The following is a 22,217-nucleotide window of genomic DNA, read 5'->3' on the forward strand; positions in this document are numbered from 1 at the left end:
CCGTAATGACGGGGCCACAGAAAAAAAAAAAAAAAAGCCTAGAAGAGAGAAGCACGATTCTACGTTGGCTTCAGTCACAACGTACATGACTGATGTGATTGATTTAATGCCTGTGTATGATCTCTCTTTGGTTGTTGTTGTTGTTGTGTTTTTTTTCGGGGGGTAGGGAGCATGATACGAAGCCAAGGTAAACATAAATAAAAGAGAAACAGCAATCTATTCAATAGTTATTATATTGATGGTCACTTCTGAAATTCTTCAAATGATTGATGAGTAGCTATTGGAAAACACTCCCCTCAACTTCTGAATGAAGAATACAGCTTTAAGAAAGTCTGCACACTATTATAAAAAAAAGACTTTATAGTTTGATGTTTGGTGTTTTGCCGGTATTACATTTTAAAGGTTATTTTTTAAAGGTTAAATATCCATCAACACGCGCCATGCAGTCATAACAATGAGTGCTTCTCCAGTGTGATGGTGCCTTGGTCTTTGTGTCATTGGTTTTTAAAAATTTAAATGAATGCCCTGCAATTCCCTGGTTTGGGTTGGTGTAATAAATAAATGCTGATGGACGGACTAATTGCACCAATAAAAGAAACTTGATGACACAATCAGTTCTGGGAGCCTGCGTCAGCCACAATGTTGAAAGTGACTGCGGCGCACAAGATATTTTTGTCCTTACCGCATCATGTTATACCACGCTGTGAGTTACTAGTGTGGTTGCTTGTTTGTAAAACCTGCTTTATTGCAAACTTTTTTTTTTTTTTTTTAACAGTCTTTCCAGTACAATTTTAGAAAATCGCTCCCAATAACACGTGCCCTTGTTGTTTATAGATGAAATAAAGGCATCAAAATAACCACACAAGATGTGCGCGTGTGTTTATGCTGCCTTTCAACACTTTGCTCCACACCGCCTCCCTGAGGACGCTCTGATAAATTGCCCAGTAAAAACCGTGAAGCGCTCCTCGGGGCGCTCACTCCTCCTCCTCCTCCTCCTCCACCTCCTCCTGCTCTCCTCACCACCACCACTATCACTCTTCCAGCTCCGAGGCGGCAGCAGCATCACTTCTCCCTCCGACTTTGGACCCACATTTTCCTGCCTTTGAAGCCTACAATGAGTTGCGCCTCATCACCACCTTTCACAAGCGGAGCCGTGGCGCGAACTGAGGGACGTGCAGCCTCCTGCCTTTGTTTGGATGTCTTTTTAAATATTAACAAGTTGTCATGTCATCTGTGACTGGAAGAGGAGAGAGGTTTCCTGCCAGGGTATCGCACTGGGTGAGTGAGTCACTTTTACGCCCCGTGGATGCATCCGAGTCACGGTTGAGGAAATAATCTTGAGTTTCTTTTTGCAGATTTTTCATAAAAGTGAGTAACGCAGCGGGACTGTGAGGAGGGTTGGGTGGAAAACGTTTTGGGTGTGGTTGCAGTTGCGGGTTAACGTCTAAATGCCCTCATCCATCCATCCATCCGTCCATCCATCCATCCGTCCTTCCATCCAATCTGTCCAATGTGTTTCCTTCAGGGCGCAGGAGCGCAGCAGCACCGCAGCGAGTCCAGCAGGGACTGGCGGGACCCGCACACCGAGGTGCGCCTCACCCCGGAGGGCGGCCGGGCGAGCAGGGGCGACCCGCAGCGGAACATGTGCCAGAGAGGTCCGGACTCCGTCCCGGCGTACAAGTCCCTCCCGGGGAGCCTCCTCAGGAGCGCCGCGTCCTCCTGCTCCCCCTCCTCCTCCTCCGCCATGGCGGCCAGCCCGGGCTCCGGCAGAGCCGCGGATCGGAAAGTTGCGTGCTGCGAGAAGTGCTCGGCCACCCTGGTTGCGCTTAAGAAGCAGGCGCTGAGTCTGGCCGTGCACCACCACTTCTCGTGCAAGGTCAGTGGAGCGTGGCGCTGCGCCGGAGAGCCCTCGATGCGCAACACACGAAGTGTAGAGAGGAGGAGTGTTGAAATGGTTGGTGTTGGAGGACTGGAAACACACTCATAGAGAGTCAGTTGAGTTATGGTGATAGTATAAAATCACCATAACTGATAATATGTGATAAAACTGTAGTTTAAGCAGGACCACACGTGCAACTGCACTGCGGATTGATTTCAGACGCAAATTCTTTTGTATTTTTTTTTTTTTTTTTGCCATATTATATTCACATAAATAATGAGAAAACGAGTTAAAAAAAAAAAAAATCAGTGCAGAAACACAAATCATTAAGTATAACTCAAAATATAAATACATTAGACTGACAACACAACCTTTTGCCTTAAAAGCAAAGGAAAGCATGATGACATCACGGCTGCTTGCTAATATTTTCTGTTCATTGTCTGTTTTGACTGTAGAAGCTCTCAAATTGTTGGCCAGATGTTACAGGATTACTATTGGGCTTTATGAGATTTATTTTTATTCAATTTTTTTTCTACCAGACGTTTAAGAGATTTTTTTTTTTTGTGTGTGTGTGTGTGTGTGTAGACGGCCTGTTTGTTGTTTTCACAAATGAAAGTTGACTGGCAAAAGCTGAGACCACCTCTTGGTTGCTCTCCGACTCGAACGTCGTGCGTTCACCTGTTTTAACACTTGTGTACTGACACACACACACACACACATAGACAGACAGACAGACACACACACACACACACACACTGGTCTTTATACGGCGATGCCTTGTGGGAGGCCCCTCTGGCCCCCGTCCATCTGTATAGGTTTGTCACCAGCCGCATCCATCAGAGCGCACTCTAAATCGACTGAGGGCGAAGCGGCAAACGCTGCTGCCCGAGTGGTTTCAAACAGCCATGAATATTTCATCCCCAACATCTTTGTGTCATCCCCACGACCCTGTCCATTGAGGGAAAGACTATTTATTTTGGTCCTCCATCACAGTGGGATGGGGCAGAGCTCTCACGTCATGCTTTTATTTTATTTTTTTAAGAGGGGAGTCGGGGGGGGGGGGGGGGATGAGTGGGGGGTGTGTGGATGAGAGGAAGCATGTGATGCAGCGGTTGCAGAGATTTTACAGCGGCAGACATCTGATAAGCCGAGCAGCCACCGGCAGCTCTTATTGATCCGAGCGCTGCTTCATAAAAGCATTGCGCCGCTGCATCACGTCATCTTCTCGCAGTGCGGTCGAGACTTTGCCCGTTCACTCCCCTCGGCCGCTCACGCTGCATCCCGCAGGGGAAATGTAGGTCACCGGCCACTCGCGGGACATGGAGGGCGGAGGAGCGGCGTGGAGGGACAGCTTCACTTCTGGCTTAATGAGACGCAGATGCATAGAAGGAGGCTAAACTGTTCAATCCCAAAAGAAAAGGTAGCGAGTGGCCTCCTAAGTTACCGTGAAACTCTTTTCCGATGATCGAGTGGAGTAAATTCCCCTGTAGTTGTGGTGAGGACCTTTGCTTATCTACAGTAGATGTAAAGCAGCAACGTTTTGGCAGAGACAGTCAGGTTTTTCCTTTTTTTTGTTTGGTGGACTTAAATATGGCGGTGGAGGGGGTGGAGGGAGGGGGGGGAGGGGAGCTAGTGTTAATCAATAGGCCGTGATCAGTCCACTAAGTGCCAGGATTGCTTTTCCATATCTTCCCTTGGCTCTCTTTGCATGTGCTAAGTGATTGTTCATGCCATTTTAACAGGCGGAAGGAGGCAGACGCTCATCACAAACACTGCCAGGCAAACGTCAGTTCCTAATCGCTTCCTTTCATTATTCTCCCTGCGATTTGAATTTTGCCTGTTCTGCAGGACTCCAGCGACCTCGCGGCGTTTCTCCACAACAACCTCCGCGTCCACAGCCGCTGCAGCGGCGAGTCCCGGGACAGGGAGCAGGGCCGCTGCGGCTCCTGCGGCGTCAGCCAGGGCCAGCTGAAGCAGGAGGCCGTGCACTTGGCCCTGAGCAGGGGCGGCTCGCCGGCCAGGCCCCCGCCAGAGCCCAGCTTCGGCCTGGGCTCGCTGCTGGGGCCGGGCCGCGGAGAGCAAGCCGCCTGGGAGGCAGAGGGCCACGCCCACGGCTCGCACAGCCCTCACAGCCCCAGGACCCCCCAGAGGACGCCTCAAACGCTGAGGCGGAGGGGCCCCAAGCTCCCCAGCCACAGCATGGACCGCTGGGTGGAGGAGCAGCAGCAGCTGGTGGCCTCTAAATCCTGCGCTGATGGAGTCGCAGGCTACCACCGCCATCAGGTACCCTAAAAGCTTCTCCCCCTGCCACTAAATCAAACATCATCTACCCACCCCCCCCCCTCATCCACAGGATCCCCCCCGCCCCCCATTTTTAATGAGCCATGTGGGTAAAGTGAGTCTTTTTACGGGTGCAGGTGTCAGCCAGGCGTTTGATTCATTGTGCTTCATCAGAATCTATTTAGATCCCGCGGCTTTCTTTGAAAGTGCTTCCGCTAATGGAGCCGAATTGAGCCGTGATTTACCTTCGTCATAAAAGGTCGGCCAGTCAAAAAAAGCATGCGTGATCGATAGGGGGGGGGGGGGTGGACATATTTAACAGGGGTTGGCTGGTGCAATATGCATTACTGTGATGGAAGCCCCCCCCCTCCCATGTAAAAGGGCCATAAACCTGTAAGTAGAGAGAGTGTTTTAACACGTCAGACATCATGTTGTGACTTCTGTTTTTGGTTTTGGGTTTTTTGAATGATTCTGTTCCACTTTAAACATTTAAGAGACTGACTGGGCTTTTTAATGCAACGTCTCTCAGAAAAGTGTGTCTGAGAAGCTGTTTGTTGAGTTCAGCCAAAGCTTTGCAGCTTCGCGGTAGAGTTCGGAAGTTCGTTATCCAAAATCACCAGACGCAATTAAAAAAAAAAAACGAAAAACAAACCAGCCCTCATCTCACTAATCTTGTTACAACTCTGCCAGGAAAAATACTGTAAAAAATTTAGTTCAATGAAAATGCATCAAAGCCAACTTGTTGTCTGAGGGCCTCGCAGCGCTCTGTTCGATGGAAGCGTAACGTGAGGAAACAAAATCCCGAGTCAGCCGAAAGACTGCATTGTCATCCAAAGTCATGGAGCTAACATGAGTTTAATTAGCCCGCGGATAAAAATCTGCAAGCAACAGCTGTCAAAAGAGCTTTTGTCACACCTGCTCTGCGTTCACAGAGGAGCTATTGTTTTGTTTTGTTTTGTTTTGTTTTGTTTTGTTTTGTTTTGTTTTGTTTTGTTTTGTTTTGTTTTGTTTTGTTTTAAAGAAAAAGATTACGAATTCCTTGCGGCGAAGTTGCGGTTGTTGTAATTGCAAGAGAACAGGCGGCTTGATGGGCCGGGGCACGGCTGAAAGGGAAAATTGTCTGGTGGCCCGTAGCAGCCTGAGCAAAAATGTAATGAGGCAATTACTCTTCATCGACGAGCCCAATCAATGGTGAAACATCTTACTCAAAGCAAACTGTACGAGGAATTAGCCGAGCCGGTGCCGTGTGAGAGCAGATCGATATCAGCTGTAAAATGAGAGCGAGTCGAAAAGACAAAGAACAGAGAAACAGAGAGAGAGAGAGAGAGAGAGAAAGTAGTAGGAGCTCGAGTTTTGGAACGGACGAAAGGAAGTCCCGCGGCTTAATAGTGATTCAAAGAATTGCAGTCCAGGGCGGAAGAACTAAGGAGGAAGAGAATGATGGTTAATAAAATAACGCAGATGAGCGAATCCTGGAGAAATTAGAGCAGAAGGAAGAGAGGAAGTGAAGACACAAAGGGTTCGCGACAGAAGATGTGAGTCAAGAGGAGGACAGGAGGCGGGGCGGCCGGAGCTGCAACGCTAACCCTGGACATTATCCATATTAGCCACATATATTAACTTAGCCTTGTCTTTGTACGCCCCCCCCCCCCCCCGTCATCTCTCCAAGCCATGAGCTAGCGAAGCCCTCATACGGCACTAATTGCCAGTTTATGGTCAGACGTTGTTAAAAGAAAAAGCAAAGATGCGGCTAACGTTGTTATCTCGCCCCCCCCCTCCCCTCAACCCTAAAAAAAAACAAACAGCCGAGACCCTGATGAGACACAGATCCGGAGAGGCCTGCAGCAAAGCTGCATGCTTGCGTGCGTGCAAAAACAAAAACACACAAATATAATGAATACGTTGCGCAAGCAGAGGCTCCACGGGACGGCTCAATGGCTCGCATTTCAACTTCGACATCCTCCTCGTCAAATGCCATCTTTGCAACCTGCAAGATGGCATTCTCAGAATTCCACAATCAGTCGGCATCAGCTTTCAGTTGAAGCGAAATCAGAAGCAGCTAACCATGTTTGCTAGATGCCCTCAGAACCCTGGGTGGAGATAAAGAAATGAGAGCGGGGAAACGACTGCGAGCCGAGCTGAAGAGATTCCTGTGGAGTCCGCGGACGACACAGAAAAGGCTTCATCTTATCAAACTTCTATCTGGAGTGTTTGGTTGTTCCTAAATGCTCCGCTGCCGCTCAGTCTCCCTTTCCAGTTGTGGGACAAGCAGGAAACCAATTTACCGGAAGGGAGATAAAGAAGACAAACAGGAAGCATCCGTGAGCCGTGCTGCTGCTAAGAAGATTAGCATGGATGCTACAGTAGCGGCAGTCATAGCAAAGCTGGATAGTATATTTTTTTTTTTTTCTGTCTGCCTCAAAAATGCTAACGGAAGTGCCAGGTGCCAGGCGGGTTGCCTCCACACGGGCTACGCTAGCAGACACTGATTGGTTAACTTCCTGACATGATTAGACGAAAAGGACTGCTTCCAATTGCTTTCTGTGGGCTCTCTACCAGATGAATATTTGATATTAACCCCAGGGGTTTAAAATGTACCGGCTGAGTTGGCATTGCATTTGTCTTTTTTTTTTTTTTGGTTCTCGCATGTTTGTCCGAGGCGCTGACCGTGCGGTGCGTTCCACTGCGCCTCCTCAACTCTGACTCATGTTTTCAAAATTTGCGATAGCCGTCACAAATCATTCCTCACACTCGGCGTACAGGAAGCCAGAGCTGTAATCCGTGCGTGTGTGCGCGTTGTGTGTGTGTGTTTGTGTGTGTGTACAGTTAACCGAGTCCCGACCGTCGGTTACGGCTGCCCCAGTTAGGCAGGCGCAGCCCACACCCGTCCCCAGGGTAATTCCCGTGATAATAGCCCCTTTTGGAGTGGGTGCAGGAGTGCAATTACTGATTTGGAGTTTTTATAATGAGCTTTCTCGCTGGGCAGCCTGCAGATGATGCCGCCCTGTGCCGCGCCGACGCCGGCGCTGTTGTGCAAGCCAGCTCCAAGATCCCTCCTTTGTCCCGGGTGGTGAACATCGCCAACACGGCTGCCATGTCCCTCCTGGCCAGGTAAACAGCCACCGATCAAAAACCATGGGCGTGTGTGGAAAAAAAAAATGACTTCTCACGCATTCGGTCTTTCTTCCTCCCGCAGAGCTGCCGAGAAGCTCAACCTGACGTCCAGAAAGAAGGGCCAGGCTTCGGATCCGGCTCCCGCCCATCCCTCCACCTGCTTCAGGGAGCTGATCCAGAAGAACCCGCCGGCCGTCCCCCCCTGCCTGCTCCAAGCTGCCACCAGGACCAAAGACTCGCCCAACCTTGGCAAGGTGCTGCTGCTGCTGCTGCTGCAATGGCCCCCGAAATTCCACCAGATCATCAGATGATGCGTGGAGATGTTTTGAAATTCTTACAATTTGGATGTTTTTTTTAAGCACAAAAACCTGTCGAGAATTTTTTTCCCCCAATGAGAAATAGCAGAGCTCCAGGCGTCCGATCTCCAGGCTCTGCTTCCTCTCGCCAAATGCTTCTTTTTTTTTATGGGCTCTTTAACACTTGGGTGAGGTAAAACCAAAAGCTTTAGGAAGCGTTGCATCCAGAGAGCCAGGTTAACAGACCCTCAGGTCCAGCGTCCTTTAAAAAAAAGCCCTTTTGCAACATCGTGCGAGCGGTGCTGCACGTAAACACATTGCTCGCACTTTGACGCTCGGCATTCCGCTCACGTCCACCGCCTTGGAAGTGTTTCTCCCGGACATCTCGGCGCTTGTAAAGAGATCACGGTCAATTTGGAGGAGATCCTATATCAAACCCCACCCTTTTACTTCGTGATAGGCCGTAATGTGGGGCTAATGTCTCCGTCTTGCTCCTCCCCTATGGCTTGGCCTTGCTTCCTTTGGGAAAATATGAAGAGATCAATATGGCTGAAGTGCCCTCCTCCTCCTCCTCGTCCTCCTCCACCTCCACCGCCCCCTCGCCTCAGATGGACGGATGGATGGATGGGCTCCTGGGTTCGGGTCTAGAGTTACAGATTTGGGGCATCGATAGACGCCGCACCTGCTTGCTAGCCGCTCTTCTTTTGTCTGCCAGATTTATGTGTGCACGTGAGTGCAGCCGTGGATTTTTTTGGTTGTTTTTTTTTTTTTTTTTTGGAAATGGGCCTCTTGAATAATTCAGCCCTCTTCAATTGAGTTCGACAGGTGTTCAATAGGCGTTAGGGAGCCACTTCTTTGCATTAGAAGCGCAAATTAGCAAGTCGAAAAGAGGCAAAAATGAAACACGAAGCAGAGAGAAAATGGCTTTTTGCCGTCAATGATGTCATCGTGGCGTGTTGCAGTCGTGGACAAAATCAGGAGGACCTCATTGTTAAAGCCAGCATCACCGTGCGCACGGCCACAACCTTGAGTTTGCCTCTCTGTAAGCTTCCTGTCTGGTGCGAGCGTAAAGATTGGAGTCAGACGTGCGAATCCTGCTAAGTGGCGTCGGGAGTCTGGGATAATTCAATGGAGGACATTAAAGACCCCCACGATCCCGCTGGCTTCCTGTAAAGAAGTGCATTAGGCAATTAATGTCACGACACGTGGAAAGGGGGGGGGCGGGGGGGGGCAGAAAAGCAGGAGGGTCTGCATAGTCATGCAGCTGTGTGGGCGCACGTACGGCTACGTGCACTGATTGGATTACACGTGCGATGATCACATTAAACATTAAACGACACGCAGATGGGGGGGGGGGGGGGTGGTTTGTTGCACAGCCGAGCAGAAGAGAGAAGGAATCCCATCCCAGTTCCCCAACCTCGTCCTTCCTGACAGTCGCCGCTCTGCTCCTGGTAGTTTTCCCAGCGTTGCCTCAAACACGCCTGTTGATTTCTTGCCAAAGCTCTCGCGTGCACACGGCTGCAGCAACGTTCATTTCGACGTCTACGACGATGAACGGCCAGAGGTTTGTGTGCGCTTCCTCAAGGGTTTTTTTTGTACACTTGATGTTAACAAGTGTGACGTGCAGGTCTTTGTCAGACCATTGCAACTCTTTCCTGTTTCATCAGCGAACATTGTTTTGGTCTGGAACGCCCTCAACGGAGTTCAGCACATCCTCAGCCGACGTCGCAGTCGTCCTCCAGTCACTTACACACACACACACACACACACACACACACACACACAGACGCACACACATCGGCGGTATCCTTCATGTGTTTGATAAATAATAGAACTGTCTCGGAGGAGTTTGAAAAATCCAGTGCGGGTTGGGGGGGAGGTTGTGTCCAGAAGTAGTGGCGCTTACTCTACCGGCAGCCTGTAGTAGTGGACTTCTGCTGACACAGTGCTAGCTTGGTCTGCTAGCATCCATTAGCGCTCGAGTGGAAGGCAGCTGGACTTTGCTCTTAGATTCTTGAGAGAAAACTTTGACGAAAGCAGAGACCGAAGAAGTCCGGTCCCGCTTGAGCGCCGAGGAGCGACCGGTTGCAGACTCGACGGTGTCGATCATGTACTTGATGATGATGATGATGATGATGATGATGATGATGATTTTCAAATGTACCGCGCCGCGCTCCGCCTCAGTACGCTACATTTCAAAGGTCAGCCGTCACATCCAGCCTCCATCTGCATCTCCTCGGCCGTGCAGGTCAGAGTCGTGCTGAGGGTGAACCCGCCGCTGCCAGAGGGCCGGGGCCAACCACCTGTTCTCCGCGTGGACCGCTCCAGGAAAAGAGTGACCGTGATGGAACCCATCGGCAGAGGCCAACCGCGTATGTCGACGATGACGCTGGACCGCGACGGAAAGAACCTCTTCAGGACCTTCAACGTGGACGCCGCCTTCCCTCCGGAGTCCAGCCAGGTTCGGCCCTGCTGATGTTTTTTTTTTTTACGTGGCGCTCGCTCCCTCGCACGCGTGCGTGCGGATTGCAAATGCGGGGACATCAATCCCGAGACTTCCCAACATGGTTGGATCGTCTCGCAGTCTGATGACCTGAAAACTGATAGCGGCTGGACAGCCGCCACAAATACACACTTCATCAGTTCCATCAAGCTGTGCCAAGATCTGCTTACAGTATCTGGGCCCAGGGGAGCCAGTATCCATTCCTCCTTTGCTTCAACTCCTTCCCCTCCCCGCCCCCTCCCCACCCCCTTAATCCGTCCGATGCCCGTTTTTCGCATGAATCATAAGCCGCTCGCTCTCTCTTTGTTCTCCCCCCCCCACCGTGCAGGCCGAAGTGTGTGCGGGAGTCTTGGCTGACGTCATCCGCTGTGCGCTGAGCGGCAGCGACGGCTGCGTCCTGGGCCTGGGCTGCGCTGACGTGGGTGAGTAATATCGCCCACCGTGGGGAGGCCACGGGTTAAGATCCGAAGATGGGGAGGAGTGGGACGCTTTTATCCTCTCCCCGCATCCCCCCACACCCTCCCCCTCTCACCTCCCCCAAACCTTCCTCCTCCTCCTGCGTCGCCGCCTCACTCCTGCCATCGCTCAGCTTTCCTTAAACCCCCCTGTCGCTCTCATTCGCTCTCCATTTGCGTTACCGCCTTCCCTTTTTTTTAAAAACAGTGGCCACCACATTCACCACCGTTTCACCTTTCACGTTCTCAACCTCATCTCTCACCTGTTACTCTCTAAATATAAACCAGTGCATGCAACGCACGCGCTTGATTTTCTTAAAAGCTCTCTTCCTGTTAGAAACGTCTGGCGGATGCAAAAAGAAGGAAGGCAAATCTCTATTTTATTTATTCAGCTAAAAAAACAACAGAGCCAAGAGGCCTGTGGATGGAAAGCGCTGTAATAGTTGCTATTAAAGGGATGGAACCCTGCACTTAGAGCGGTGGGAGGAGGGGGGGTTTAATAGATTTGTGTCACACACACACACGCGCGCCGCACACACACACACACATACACACACACACACACACACACACACACACACACACACGCAGCGTAAGGACAGGCTCTCCTTGGAGCTGCTGCTGCTGTTTTCACATGACGCCACTCTCCGTAAATCTGATTGAATTAGCCGGCCCATACAAAGTACACGTGGCCCGCAGCCAGAGGACATCAATCTCCCGTCGAGAGGCCGTTCCTTCTGAGTAACGCTGGGCGGCTCGACCTTTAATTTGAGTACCAAACCAATTCTTCCTACGCTCATTCAATTTGAGGTCCAAATAAGGCAGGAGAAGGTAAAACAGGCTCACTACCACCGTGTAGGCCCCAGAAATGGATTCGAGCATCTTTTTACGACAGCAAAGAATTTTGAGAAGTGCTTGACGTTGGAGAAGATGATCCACCCGTAAAAATGTCTTTTTTTGAGGTTTTGAGGAACTCTCCCTGGCTGAAATTGCACATTTCTTTCTAATCCTCCATCCCAATTGTCGGCTCCAGGCTCCTGGTCCAGCATGGTGGGAAGCGCCGACGGCATCCAGAAGCTCGGCTTGATCCCCTGCGCTATCTCCTGGCTGTACAGTGCCATTGAGCGGCGGCGGGAGAAGACCTGGACCGATCTGACCGTGTCGGTGTCTGCCGTGGAGTTGTGCTGTGGCGAGGAGGACACGCTGAGGGACCTGCTGGGGGAAGTGGCCCCATCGTTTGGTAGCAGCGTCCAGGACAGCCCCAAAGCTCACATCAAAATCCAGGAGGACCCCGTCTACGGGATCCAGGTATTACAGGTGGAAAAAGTGTTTGGGGCCTGTAGATTTGTCCGACAAGTTCAAGTCAGACAATCACTATTTTGGAAGCTAAGTTATGTCCAGGTTTTGCAATCCTTTGCTGTTGTAGGGTCAACAAACCCTGATACCTGAGCCTCATGCATCTTACTGCATTAGGTTAACGTGCCGCCACCCTAGCTGGACCCTAACGAGCTTTCCAATTCCTTAATCAAATTTACACAGGAGAGGGAGAGAGAGAGAGAAAGAGACAGAGAGAGAGAGAGAGAGAGAGAGAGAGAGGGAGAGAGATTTACAATTCAAATGCAGCTTAGCTTGCTACAAATGACCTCTGCCTCTCCTGCCAGCTGCGAAACCACAACCGGGTGAAGGCTCCCACCGCCGAGCGCGCCGCCTCCCTCCTGGACGCTGCCGTCGCAGCCCGCCGACACAACGACTTCATCACGTACCTCTCCGACAGCTCCGTCATGTTCTTCACCCTCCACATCCAGCCCCCTCGAACGGAGAGCAGCACCATCGGCAAAGGTTGTGATCAATTATTCACCCGCGAGTCGGCTCGAATCATTCCTCCCCCGTTCACTCATTTACGGTGGATTGAAGTGGGGCCACATCCACTGCCTTTGTCCCTTACGCTTGCCTCTCTGATCTCTGTCTGCAGGCGTGCGCGGCCCAACAAAGTTGACTATGATAGACGTGTGTAGTGGTGTTAGAGGAATAAGCAAGAGCAAGCCTCCGTACTCTGAACTGGGACCTGCAGTCGTGTCGTTGCTCAGCGGAAACAAAACCGCCCCAAACAAGTGAGTCATCGTGTTTTGCACGCTGTACTGAGGAGAGTGTGGCATGAATGATTGGAAAAATATGAAGTTTGAAGGTTGAAAAAATAACCCTCACAACAACAACAACAATTATTTGGGTATTTGCTTCTTTCACAGGGGGAGCAAGTTAAGCATGCTGCTTCAGGACTCCTTGGGCCATGTTAATTGCCACACCACGGTGCTCGCCCAGGTCAATGAATCCCTCGCGCACATTCAAGAGACCCTATCGACCATCCAACTGGCGTCTCGCATCCGCCGGACTCAGAGGAGAACAAAGGTACTGGTCTGCACCTTCCAAACAGCAATTGTCTTTTGCAGCGACACACCGACCGTTTATCGAGCGTCATTCATTCTCACCCGACAGCAGTCCACCTCTTGCTCTCCGTCCGCGAGAAGCCTGACCAAAGACTACCGCAGGGGATTCCAGCCCTTGTCCCTGCGAGCGTTCCACTCCACCGAAGAAGTGGACGTCGACGTGCCCAACTTCCGGCTGCGTGGCGAAGAGCGCTCCGGCAGCGACCAGTCTTGTGACACCGTCATCCAGCTGGACACGCAGGGCCTGGTGCAGTCCAGAACGGCCCCGAGGCTTGCACAGCCCGAGTTTGTGCCAATCATACCGTCTCTGCATCCCAACAAGGCTGACATGGAGGACCCGGAGTTCACGGCCCTCCTTCAGGAGCTTCTGAGGATCCCTCAAGTGCAAGGGACGAGGAAGAGTGAGGAGACGGCGGCGGGGAATACGGACGTGTTGAAAAGTGATGTAAAAGGGCCGGTGAGGGACTGCCTGAAATGTGACACGTTTGCAGAACTCCAGGAGCGTCTGGGCTGTATTGACGGAAGTGAAATTATGGAAGTGCTCAAATCTTCCTCAACGTTGCCTCCTGTTACCAGTGTTGGAGAAAAATCACAGCAGCAGAAACAGGCAGACAGACAGACAGACGCGAAGCCATCCGAAACCCGGCAGACGTCACTGAATCAGGGGACGGGCAGCGGTAAAAGCTCCGTCGCAGAGAAGCAAACAGATGGCGCCGTCCCCGGAGACAGTTTCCAGAGAGAGGATTCTGGTCTGTATGACTGTGAGGAGTGCAGCGCAACCAGTTCTGGTGAGGAACTGCTCAACCAAAGTCTGAAGAGGACATGCCGACCAGACCAGGCCAGAAATGGGGCTCCCAAGTCAAAGGATTTTCAAAATTCTCAGGGTTTTGGTGTTGATTCTCAGGAAGCGGCTGCAAAAGGTCCACTGAGCCATCAGCCTGCAGTTAAGCAGGGAAGTCCCGAGGCAGCTGATTGGTTCAAGGCAGACAAAAGGACCTCACCTGTTGGCAAGAGCTCCCCCATGTCTCCCCCCTCCTCCTGCTCCTCCTCACGCTCCTTGACTACCAATGTCATCCTGGGAAATACCTTGCCTGATCATCCCATGGAAGACTTAAAGGAGATGAAAGCCACTATCACAGTGACTGTTCAACAGCCACTGGACCTGAAAGGTCACGATGAACTTGTCTTCTCCATGGTGGAGGAGGTCACCATCAGTGGCGCCCTAAACCGGGCCCGGACAGGAGGAAATATTATTTGTATCAGAGATGCCACAGCCGCACAGATCAGTGCCCAAGGCTCTGGCAGCTCTCAGCCAATCAGGATAATCAGCAATGTTTCAAATGAATCTGCAGCGATCGATTCCTCTAATGCTGATACACGTCGTGGTCAGATGGACGAGACCAAAACTAAAACACCACAGGGTCAATTCAGGAGGGAAAAGCGATTCTTGCCTTCTTTTATAAATCCGATGCTGATCAATGCAGATACAGACTGTGAGATGGGGGGTACAAAGGACAATGAAACTCCTCCTGGTGCTCAGTTTGAACTCAACAGGGGTCATCTGGTCAAATCTACGGAAATAAATAAAATTCCAGAGAAGAATCTTGTCAAAGCGACCTTGTCTTGTCAAGGGACCGACTCATCGTTGAGCCAAACGTGCCGTGACCCAAAACATTCCAAAGATTCGAGTTGGTGTGACAAAACAGCAGACAACAAAGGCACTGGCAAGAGACCAAGATGTGCTGAGAAGAGCCACCCTAGAGAAAGGGAGCAGGTTTTTTCCACAAACCCTCCGAGGGGCTCCGAGCCAGTAGAAATCTGTTCAAGGCGTGTGGGCTGTGACCCCAAGAGAATCGGTCTAACACCTGGTTGCCAAGAAACAGCCTCTCCTCCTTTCATCACCTCAGGTAGTTTGCCCCGAGGTTGGCAAAACGCCATCCATCCCGAGAGCTACCGCGGTGGTTACCCGGCAGAAGAGCGGCGAGTCCCGCGGGGGGTGATATCATCCACGCCGTGCAGCCCAGATGTAACTCTGAAGAGGAAGCAGGGAAAGCACTTGCGAGAAAACCTCCACGTCTCCGCCCCTCGGAAACACGGGGCAGAGCACAAGCAGCGTGCTTTCAGTTGTGCTCCTCCCAGAAAGAGCGTTGAATGTTTGCTCGAGACGTCAAATCGAAGAGGGGACCATTCGCGAGAGCGACTGACGCTGTCACCCGCAGAGGATGGCGGCAGGCACTTTGGGGCCAAACTGGAACATCTGGTAACCAGGAGCAATTCCTTGGGCAGGAGCCCCAGAGACTACCTAAACATGGATAGGGATAGCAGCAGCACCTCCATGAGCTCAAAGGGGAGCTCCAAGGGTAGTGCCGAGGGTGCTTGCAAGGGAGGGTACAGGGGACACAGTGACAGAGATTATACCCTGCCGAGGACGAGCAGGAGTCCCAGGAAGAATCCCCGTTCAGACCACAGCCGTCACTTCTTTCCCCCAGAGGACCATGTCGGTCAGTCCGGCAGGTATTCCCATTCCAAACTGTCTGCGGTGGGCAAGCTGAAGATGGCCGGCCCCAAGGTGCGTCGGCTGTCCGCCTCCAGCATCAAGAACCTCAGCCTCCCGCACAAGAGCCTGCGGCAGTCCGTCAACCGCAGCGCCAGCCTCTCGCCGGACGGCAAGACGGTGAGCTTTGAGCGGATGTCCTCCTTCCTCTCCTCGTCCCCGCCGCGCTCCTTCCGCTCCATCAGCCGAACGCCCAGCCAGAGCTCCACCTGCTCGTCCACAAAGTCGGCCATCCAGGGCTTTGTCAACGGCCGGTTCTCAGACCTCCTCAGGGAAAGAACTGCCAGCCCCCCTTCGGGAGACCCCGACCAAATGCAAAGCGCACTTCCCTCGCCGTACAGCAGGGTGACGGCACCGCGCACGCCCGATCACCTGAGTGGGCACGCCAGCGACACCACCAGCGTGTTGAGCGGGGACTTGCCGCCGGCGATGGGAAAGACGTCGCTGTATTTCTCAGGCAGGAACAGCGCGGTGAGCAGCGGGTACGACAGCATGGTGCGGGAAAGCGAGGCCACAGTGAGCGGCGCCTCCACCAGGGACTCCATCAGCGACAGGAGTGGCTCTCTCCTCGGCGTGGCTCGCAGCGGCCGCTCGTCCCGCCGAAGAGGCAACGCGGGCAAAAAACCCGGAACAATGGGCTTTTTATGAGCAGAGGTCAAAGGACTCTTCGCTCTTCAGGAAAAAACCGAAGCCCATTTTCCCCGAGCGTGCTGTCGGTGTTATGTGTTAGTCTTGCGGTGTAATCTTGATAGAGTGTAAAGTACTAATGGATGCATGTTGAGCCTTTTGACCCCACACTCGAGTAGCTTACTAGCTCGTTAAATCTCTCACCTGTTTTCATTTCCTTCACCGTGACACTCACCTGGAATATTTTAATGAAAGCCATCGCTTCTTTGACTTTTGTACCATTTCTTATGTAAACATATAATGATGCAATGATTTAAAAAAAAAAAAACAATCCCTTTAAATGTTACACATTGGGACTTAAAGGCCAACAGTGGAAAAAAAAGTTGCAAACCACAGCAATTGTTGTGGCACTTTTGTAATACTTTTATTTTGAAAGTCTTTTACCCGTTGGTGTAGCTGAGCCCACGGTGCTTCTCCTGCAGCGGCTCATTAGTTCAATGGCAATCAGTTTTAATTAAGTTGTAAAATTGTCGAAAACATGAAGTTTTATTTCATGGTGATTTTTTTAAGTATTTGTGGTCAAATGTTCAAAATGAAGAAAGATAAATAAATGAAATAAAATCTGCACTGTGGAGTCAATTTGTTCAGTTGATTTGCTGAAAATGAAAGTGAACATTTTTAATTTGGTGGGGGAAAAAAACAAAAAAACAAAAACAAATGCAAAGAACTCAAAGTGTTTAGGTTTAAACTGGGCTTGGGTCACTGACGAGATGCAGCCCAGTGGGTTTTGTAAATGACTCTACACCTCTCATCATTTCTGGGTTTGTCAATATAGCCAGCAACATATTCATGTGACAATAATAGGAGATGACACGCATCTGGAATATTTAGTCAGACCTACTTTCATCGCAGACACTGAAAGCTTAATTGTGTAGGTCTCATCTTTAATAAATGAAGCTCGTGGCGGCACAGGCTAATGGCTGCAGGGCGAAATGAAGCATGTTTTGGCTGATAACGATGACTGCATAGACGAGAAACACATCGAAATGGATCGAGACTCTTAAAAATCCCCAAGTGGTTCCCTAACTGCTCTAATTCCTTCTTTTTTTTTTTTTTTTTTGCCATCTTAAGCGTCTCATCGTGATTCTGACGTGAGCCGCATGCTCTAATAGAAAGTGCAGATTCAGCGACAGGAACTGTGACCTGGCTGATTTAATGTACTGGCTGGGCAGCGATTCGCCTTCAGGGAAACAAGTTACCAGGACTCCACCTCAGAGCAGACGGCCATGTGGAGACACCAGCCTCCATTTATCAAACAAATGTGCCTAATGTGGATGAGTGGTGGCGCTAGCGCTCGGCATCGGCCGCCCTGGAGATGCACAAGCTCCATTTGCGGCCTTATAACTATATGGAAATATAGTTTTGTTGTTTGTTTGTATGTTTTTACAATTAACCGCGTTGACAAACTGTGTTTTAATATGTTGGGAAAAGGCACTTTGAGCTTCCACTTCTTAAAATAACAGACAAAAAAAAAAGCCTGAATACTGACTATGAGGCATATCGCTTTGTTTACACGTGCTTTTCATACATTTTATAGGGCAATGTGTTTTAATTGGACAAAGTAATCCGTTGCATATTTAAAAGTGCAGCTTGTGTTGCAGGCTGAAGGTGAAGCATGGAGAGTTTGTCTGGATGGGGGAAGCGAATAAAAACCACTGGGCCATTTTTTTTTTTTTGTAGGATGCCAAACTAACATGGGGGCCCCAAACAAAGACTCTGTGTGTGTGTGTGTGTGTGTGTGTATTGTGAGGCTGAGCAGCCAAGCAGCCAAGCAGCCAGCCAGCCACTGGTCTTTCATGTACCACATTAGACTGGAGGCAGAATTATTGATAGCAAGTAGCTCAGCGAGCACCATTAGACTCAGGATTCCTCCACCGCCGCCGCCGCCGCCGCTGCCTTTCTAGAGCCGCCCGGAGAACAATCCCCAAATGTGTTGCATGTGCTGACGTAATGAGCCGTCTGGCCTCATGAGACCCTTCCCCCTCCCCCCTCGCCCTGCTCCCTCCCTCTCCTCCTCCACCTCCACCAGTCTCGGGCAACTTTAATACAATTTTAATGACCTCACGGGTGGGGGTGGGCGGTGGGGAAATGGGTCAATGCCACAGCCGAGGACAAAGACGACCTCTGGACGCAAAACAAATGTCGAGGGGAGCAGAAAAACACGTGTTGATGTTTATTATGCATGTTTTTTGGCCTCCCGTTAGGTTACGTGTGCGTTTGTTTGTGCGTCTGTGATGATGATGACGTTCGTGTGATTCGGGATCCATTCCATTCAGCTCAGCAGCCTCCGGCCCAGATGGGGGTTTTAACTCCCCGGGGACGCCTTGATGTTGTGTTTACAGTGTTGTTCACTCAGCTTTCACACAGTGGAAACCAGGAAAGCACACAGTGTGTGGCTGTGTGTGTGTGTGTGTGTGTGTGTGTGTGTGTGTTTGTGTGCATGTGTGTGCATAGAGGTTGAAATGAGTCTGGGTTTTAACCCAATGTGCAGCAGAAAGTCCTCTGAGAGGCAAGAAAGCAGTGAGTTTGCTGCGTTTTCATCAAGTGGTCGGAGCGGGTGCATTACAGCGGTTTTGTCAGTAGGTGGCAGTATTGTATAGACGAACACAGCGGCTCAGAGAGGTTTCACTGTGAAGGGCAACGACAGACACGACACATGACACCTCCGTTAGAAAAAAAACAACCTTTTATTAAAAACAACAGTAGTTCAGCATTTGTACCTATACACACCTTCTGCCACTAGGGGGAGGACGTTTTTTTTTTTTGTTTTTTTTTTTTCTTACAACAGCAGCTCTACAAGTAAGGACACATTCTGAGGACAAGGACAAACAAACTACAGGAGTCAGACTAAACGCCGGGCCGGTACCGTCTATTTTCAGCTGTTATAAACATCTCATGTTTTGTCGTGAACATAAGGCAGGAGTTTGGATTCAGCTCGTAGTTTCCTCTTTTAAAGGGAGAGTTTGCCCCCGAAATTGAAAACTTCACCATTTTCTATTCGCCGCTAAGTTGGTGGAACTCCAGGTGGGTCACAGAATGGGTTATAAAACATCACCAGCCTCCATCAACACAGTGGCGAGCAGAACATCACAGTAGGTGATCTCATCCTGTCCCTTTAAACCCTTTACATCCTTCAAAAAACAAACAAAAAAACCTCTTCCAGTTTTCTTTTTAAAATCTTACTATATACACCATTGCAACAAAGTACCTCGGTATAAAAAAAGCTTTTTAAAAAGGCTTCATTACAGTTTATGTTCTCTCCATTACTTCACTATATTTTTGCTTTTTTGTAGATTTTTTTTTTAAAATATAATAATAGTAAGAAACTCGTTTCTCCCGGCGGAAGAAACGTGACCAGTTTCCTTTCAGTGTTCACAGCAGGAAAGAGAGGACAATAGTGACCCGTTCAGTTCAGTTCAAGTAAAAATTCAAATAAAGTCCAGTGCAGAGTTTCAGCGTCGGCGGCGATTCGCTCCGACCGGCTGTGGGCGGAGCCTGGCGTCGGCCGCCTCCTCCAATCAGGAGAGTCGATGCCGCGTTCATCGTGTGTTTGTAAACGAATAATAAAAAAAAGGTTCAGATTTGGGATCAGCTGGAGTCGGAGTAAAGCTGAGAGGACGTGTTAAGGCATCGGTCCAAACTCGCTCCTCCTCATTTGGCTCCTCACATTCTTCGAAAAAACTACGAAAAAAAAAACTTTAAAAAAAGTTTAAAAAGTCAACCATCCTTCCTTCCTTCCTTCCTTCCTTCCTTCCTTCAGGCCGTGGTTCCATCCTCCTCCAGGACCCGGTGGATCCCGTTCCCCGGGACCCCCAGGACCCCCGGGACCCCCTGGGTGGTGCCGGTCAGGTCCCGCACGCTGCCGTGCCGCGATTGGCTCTCCAGCCGCTGGGCGGAGCCGTGGCGCGACAGGCCGTCCAGCCGGCCGGCGCTGCAGTGCAGGCGGGGCAGGCTGCCGTAGGGCGGCCGCTCCTCCGTCGCACGCCAACTGGAGGCCGTGTACCTGCAGGGGGCGCCACCACACACACACACATCATTGAGGGATGATGACAAACAATGACAGAAAATCCCAGGGAAAGATTTGAGATCAAAAGATTTAATTTGACATTAACTTTAACATATATATATATATATATATACATATATATAGTATACTACAGCAACTATATTAAACTCCACCCACCTGCCGTCCCTGGAGCGCTGCAGGCTGCCGTGGAAGCTGCTGGTCTTGGACTGCTTGGCGCTGTGGGCGGAGGCGGAGCGGCTGCTGCCGCCGCTGCTGCCTCCGCTGAGCGGCTCGTCCAGCGCAGCCAGGTGGGTGGAGGAGGCGCGGGTGGAGGTGCCCTGCGTGGACGTACCCCGCGACTTCCTGACCACGGGGGCGCCGGCGTCCCGCAGCAGCAGCAGCTGGGAGAAGTCAGGCTCCTGCAGCACCTGGCGGCTGCCGTCCACCATGACGCTGCAGTGGGTGGAGGGCGAGGTGGGGGAGGTGGGCAGGGAGGGCAGGGAGGGCAGGGAGAGGCGCAGCAGGGTGGGGAGCGACAGGGGGAAGGCGGTGGGCCGGAGGGAGAGGGGGAGGAGGGGGAGGAGGGTGGAGCGGGTGGAGCAGACGGTGGGAGAGGGCGGGGTTAATGCTCTGCACGAGATTTTGGAGGCGGGAGGGACAGAGTGAGTGTGGAGAAGGGGGGGGGGTGCGTGTTCAGACACACACTCTTCTACATACACACTCACACAGGCAGGCAGTGTTTGATTTCCTGTGCGGTGCGACTGAGAGGGGCGGAGCTAAACCAGCTGACTGAGCAGCTGAGAGGTTCCACAGCTTGATTTTATTATTGAATCAATAGGAATGCACCGATACCATTATCAGGTATCGGTACTGATACCATTATCGGGTATCAGCACTGATACCTTTGGGTATGGGCATTGATAGCGATACCATTATCAGGTATCGGTACCAATACCATTATCGGGTATCAGCACCGATACCATTATCAGGTATCAGTACTGATACCATTATCGGCACCAACACCTTTATTGAATATCGGTATCGATACCGGGGTTGAGTACTTTGCTCGTACTTGTGAAACACGTGGCGATACCGCGACGCCGATACCAGTCGTATATGTATGTCTTGACAATTTTGTTGGATTTGTGACAGCTGCCCCATGTTCTAGAAACACCTGTGGAAAACTAAATACAGCAAATAAAACAATACATTCAAAGTGATTCTATTACGTGTAATGGCTGCTCGGTACTAGTACTCGGTATCAGCGTCGGTGAGTACTGAAATGCAAGTATTCGTCCTCTACTTGTTCAGTAAAAAAGTGGTATTGGTGCATCCCTATTATTTATTCAGCCTTTATTTGATGGGATTTACTATTAGTTGGCAATAAAGTATAAATTGAGCGACAGACGTCTGACTATGGTCTTGCTGTGGCTTTAAACAGCCATATGGTGGCGCTGGTGTTTGTGTGTGTGTGTGTGTGTGTGCGCACACATACTCTTTGCGCCTCTTGCCGTGGAAGAAGCTGGCCCACTCGAAGCAGGTCTTCTTGCTGCCCACCCAGAAGACCGAGGGGATCCCCACGATCAGCATCATCAGGTACTTGACGAGGAAGAGGGCCAGGTCGGGCCGGCTGGTGCTCTCCACCTGCAACACACACACACACACACACACACACACACACACACACACACACACACACACACACACACACACACACACACACACACACACACACACAGGGCATGAGTTTATTGTTGGAGATGTGTGTTAAGAAAGGAAACAGAGCAAAAGTCGATACATGTTTGGTGAGTGAGGCTGTGGACGCCCACACAGTGTGGAGCCTGAGGCAGTGGTGTGTGTGCGTGTGGGAGGAAGAGGAGGAGGAGGAGGAGGAGGAGGACAAACAGCCACAGCGCACAACTTCCCATGATGCCTCTCTTCTCTTTTGTTTCTGCATCACAAAATCATCTTTACTTCACGCACACTGCCACCTTGTGTT

At 50.8% G+C, this 22,217-nt stretch overlaps 2 protein-coding genes across 2 annotated transcripts in view; one reads left to right on the forward strand and one right to left on the reverse strand.

Moving 5' to 3' along the window:
- Nucleotides 1–468: 468 nt before the first annotated feature.
- kif26bb (kinesin family member 26Bb) lies at nucleotides 469–16,777 on the forward strand. The gene is made up of 12 exons (XM_076016801.1): nucleotides 469–1,278; nucleotides 1,526–1,876; nucleotides 3,728–4,162; nucleotides 7,146–7,270; nucleotides 7,356–7,527; nucleotides 9,818–10,030; nucleotides 10,401–10,494; nucleotides 11,561–11,835; nucleotides 12,189–12,366; nucleotides 12,500–12,638; nucleotides 12,774–12,933; nucleotides 13,021–16,777. The coding sequence occupies exons 1-12, from the start codon at nucleotides 1,225–1,227 to the stop codon at nucleotides 16,171–16,173; spliced, it is 5,349 nt and encodes a 1,782-aa protein (XP_075872916.1). The 5' UTR covers nucleotides 469–1,224; the 3' UTR covers nucleotides 16,174–16,777.
- A 2,109-nt stretch (nucleotides 16,778–18,886) lies between these two features.
- fzd3a (frizzled class receptor 3a) overlaps nucleotides 18,887–22,217 on the reverse strand; it is a 17,779-nt gene continuing 14,448 nt past the window's right edge. The window contains exons 6-8 of the mRNA XM_076016802.1: nucleotides 21,714–21,862; nucleotides 20,396–20,671; nucleotides 18,887–20,215 (exon numbers count right to left, since the gene is read on the reverse strand). Of these exons, the coding sequence (XP_075872917.1) occupies nucleotides 19,969–20,215; nucleotides 20,396–20,671; nucleotides 21,714–21,862 (672 nt within the window). The 3' untranslated portion in view covers nucleotides 18,887–19,968. The remainder of the gene's footprint in view (nucleotides 20,216–20,395; nucleotides 20,672–21,713; nucleotides 21,863–22,217) is intronic.

Source organism: Nelusetta ayraudi, unplaced genomic scaffold, assembly GCF_046127955.1.
Source record: "Nelusetta ayraudi isolate G7.1 ecotype Tasmania unplaced genomic scaffold, CSIRO-AGI_Nayr_v1 ptg000238l, whole genome shotgun sequence".
In the NCBI taxonomy this organism is placed as follows: Eukaryota; Metazoa; Chordata; class Actinopteri; order Tetraodontiformes; family Monacanthidae; genus Nelusetta; species Nelusetta ayraudi.

Bases quoted from the DNA above. Each gene is read 5' to 3' on its own strand.
- kif26bb (XM_076016801.1), top strand. From the start codon at position 1,225: ATGTCATCTGTGACTGGAAGAGGAGAGAGGTTTCCTGCCAGGGTATCG. The intron at 7,528-9,817 runs GTGCTGCTGCTG...TCGGCCGTGCAG, and splicing joins ACTCGCCCAACCTTGGCAAG to GTCAGAGTCGTGCTGAGGGT. The intron at 10,031-10,400 runs GTTCGGCCCTGC...CCCACCGTGCAG, and splicing joins TCCCTCCGGAGTCCAGCCAG to GCCGAAGTGTGTGCGGGAGT.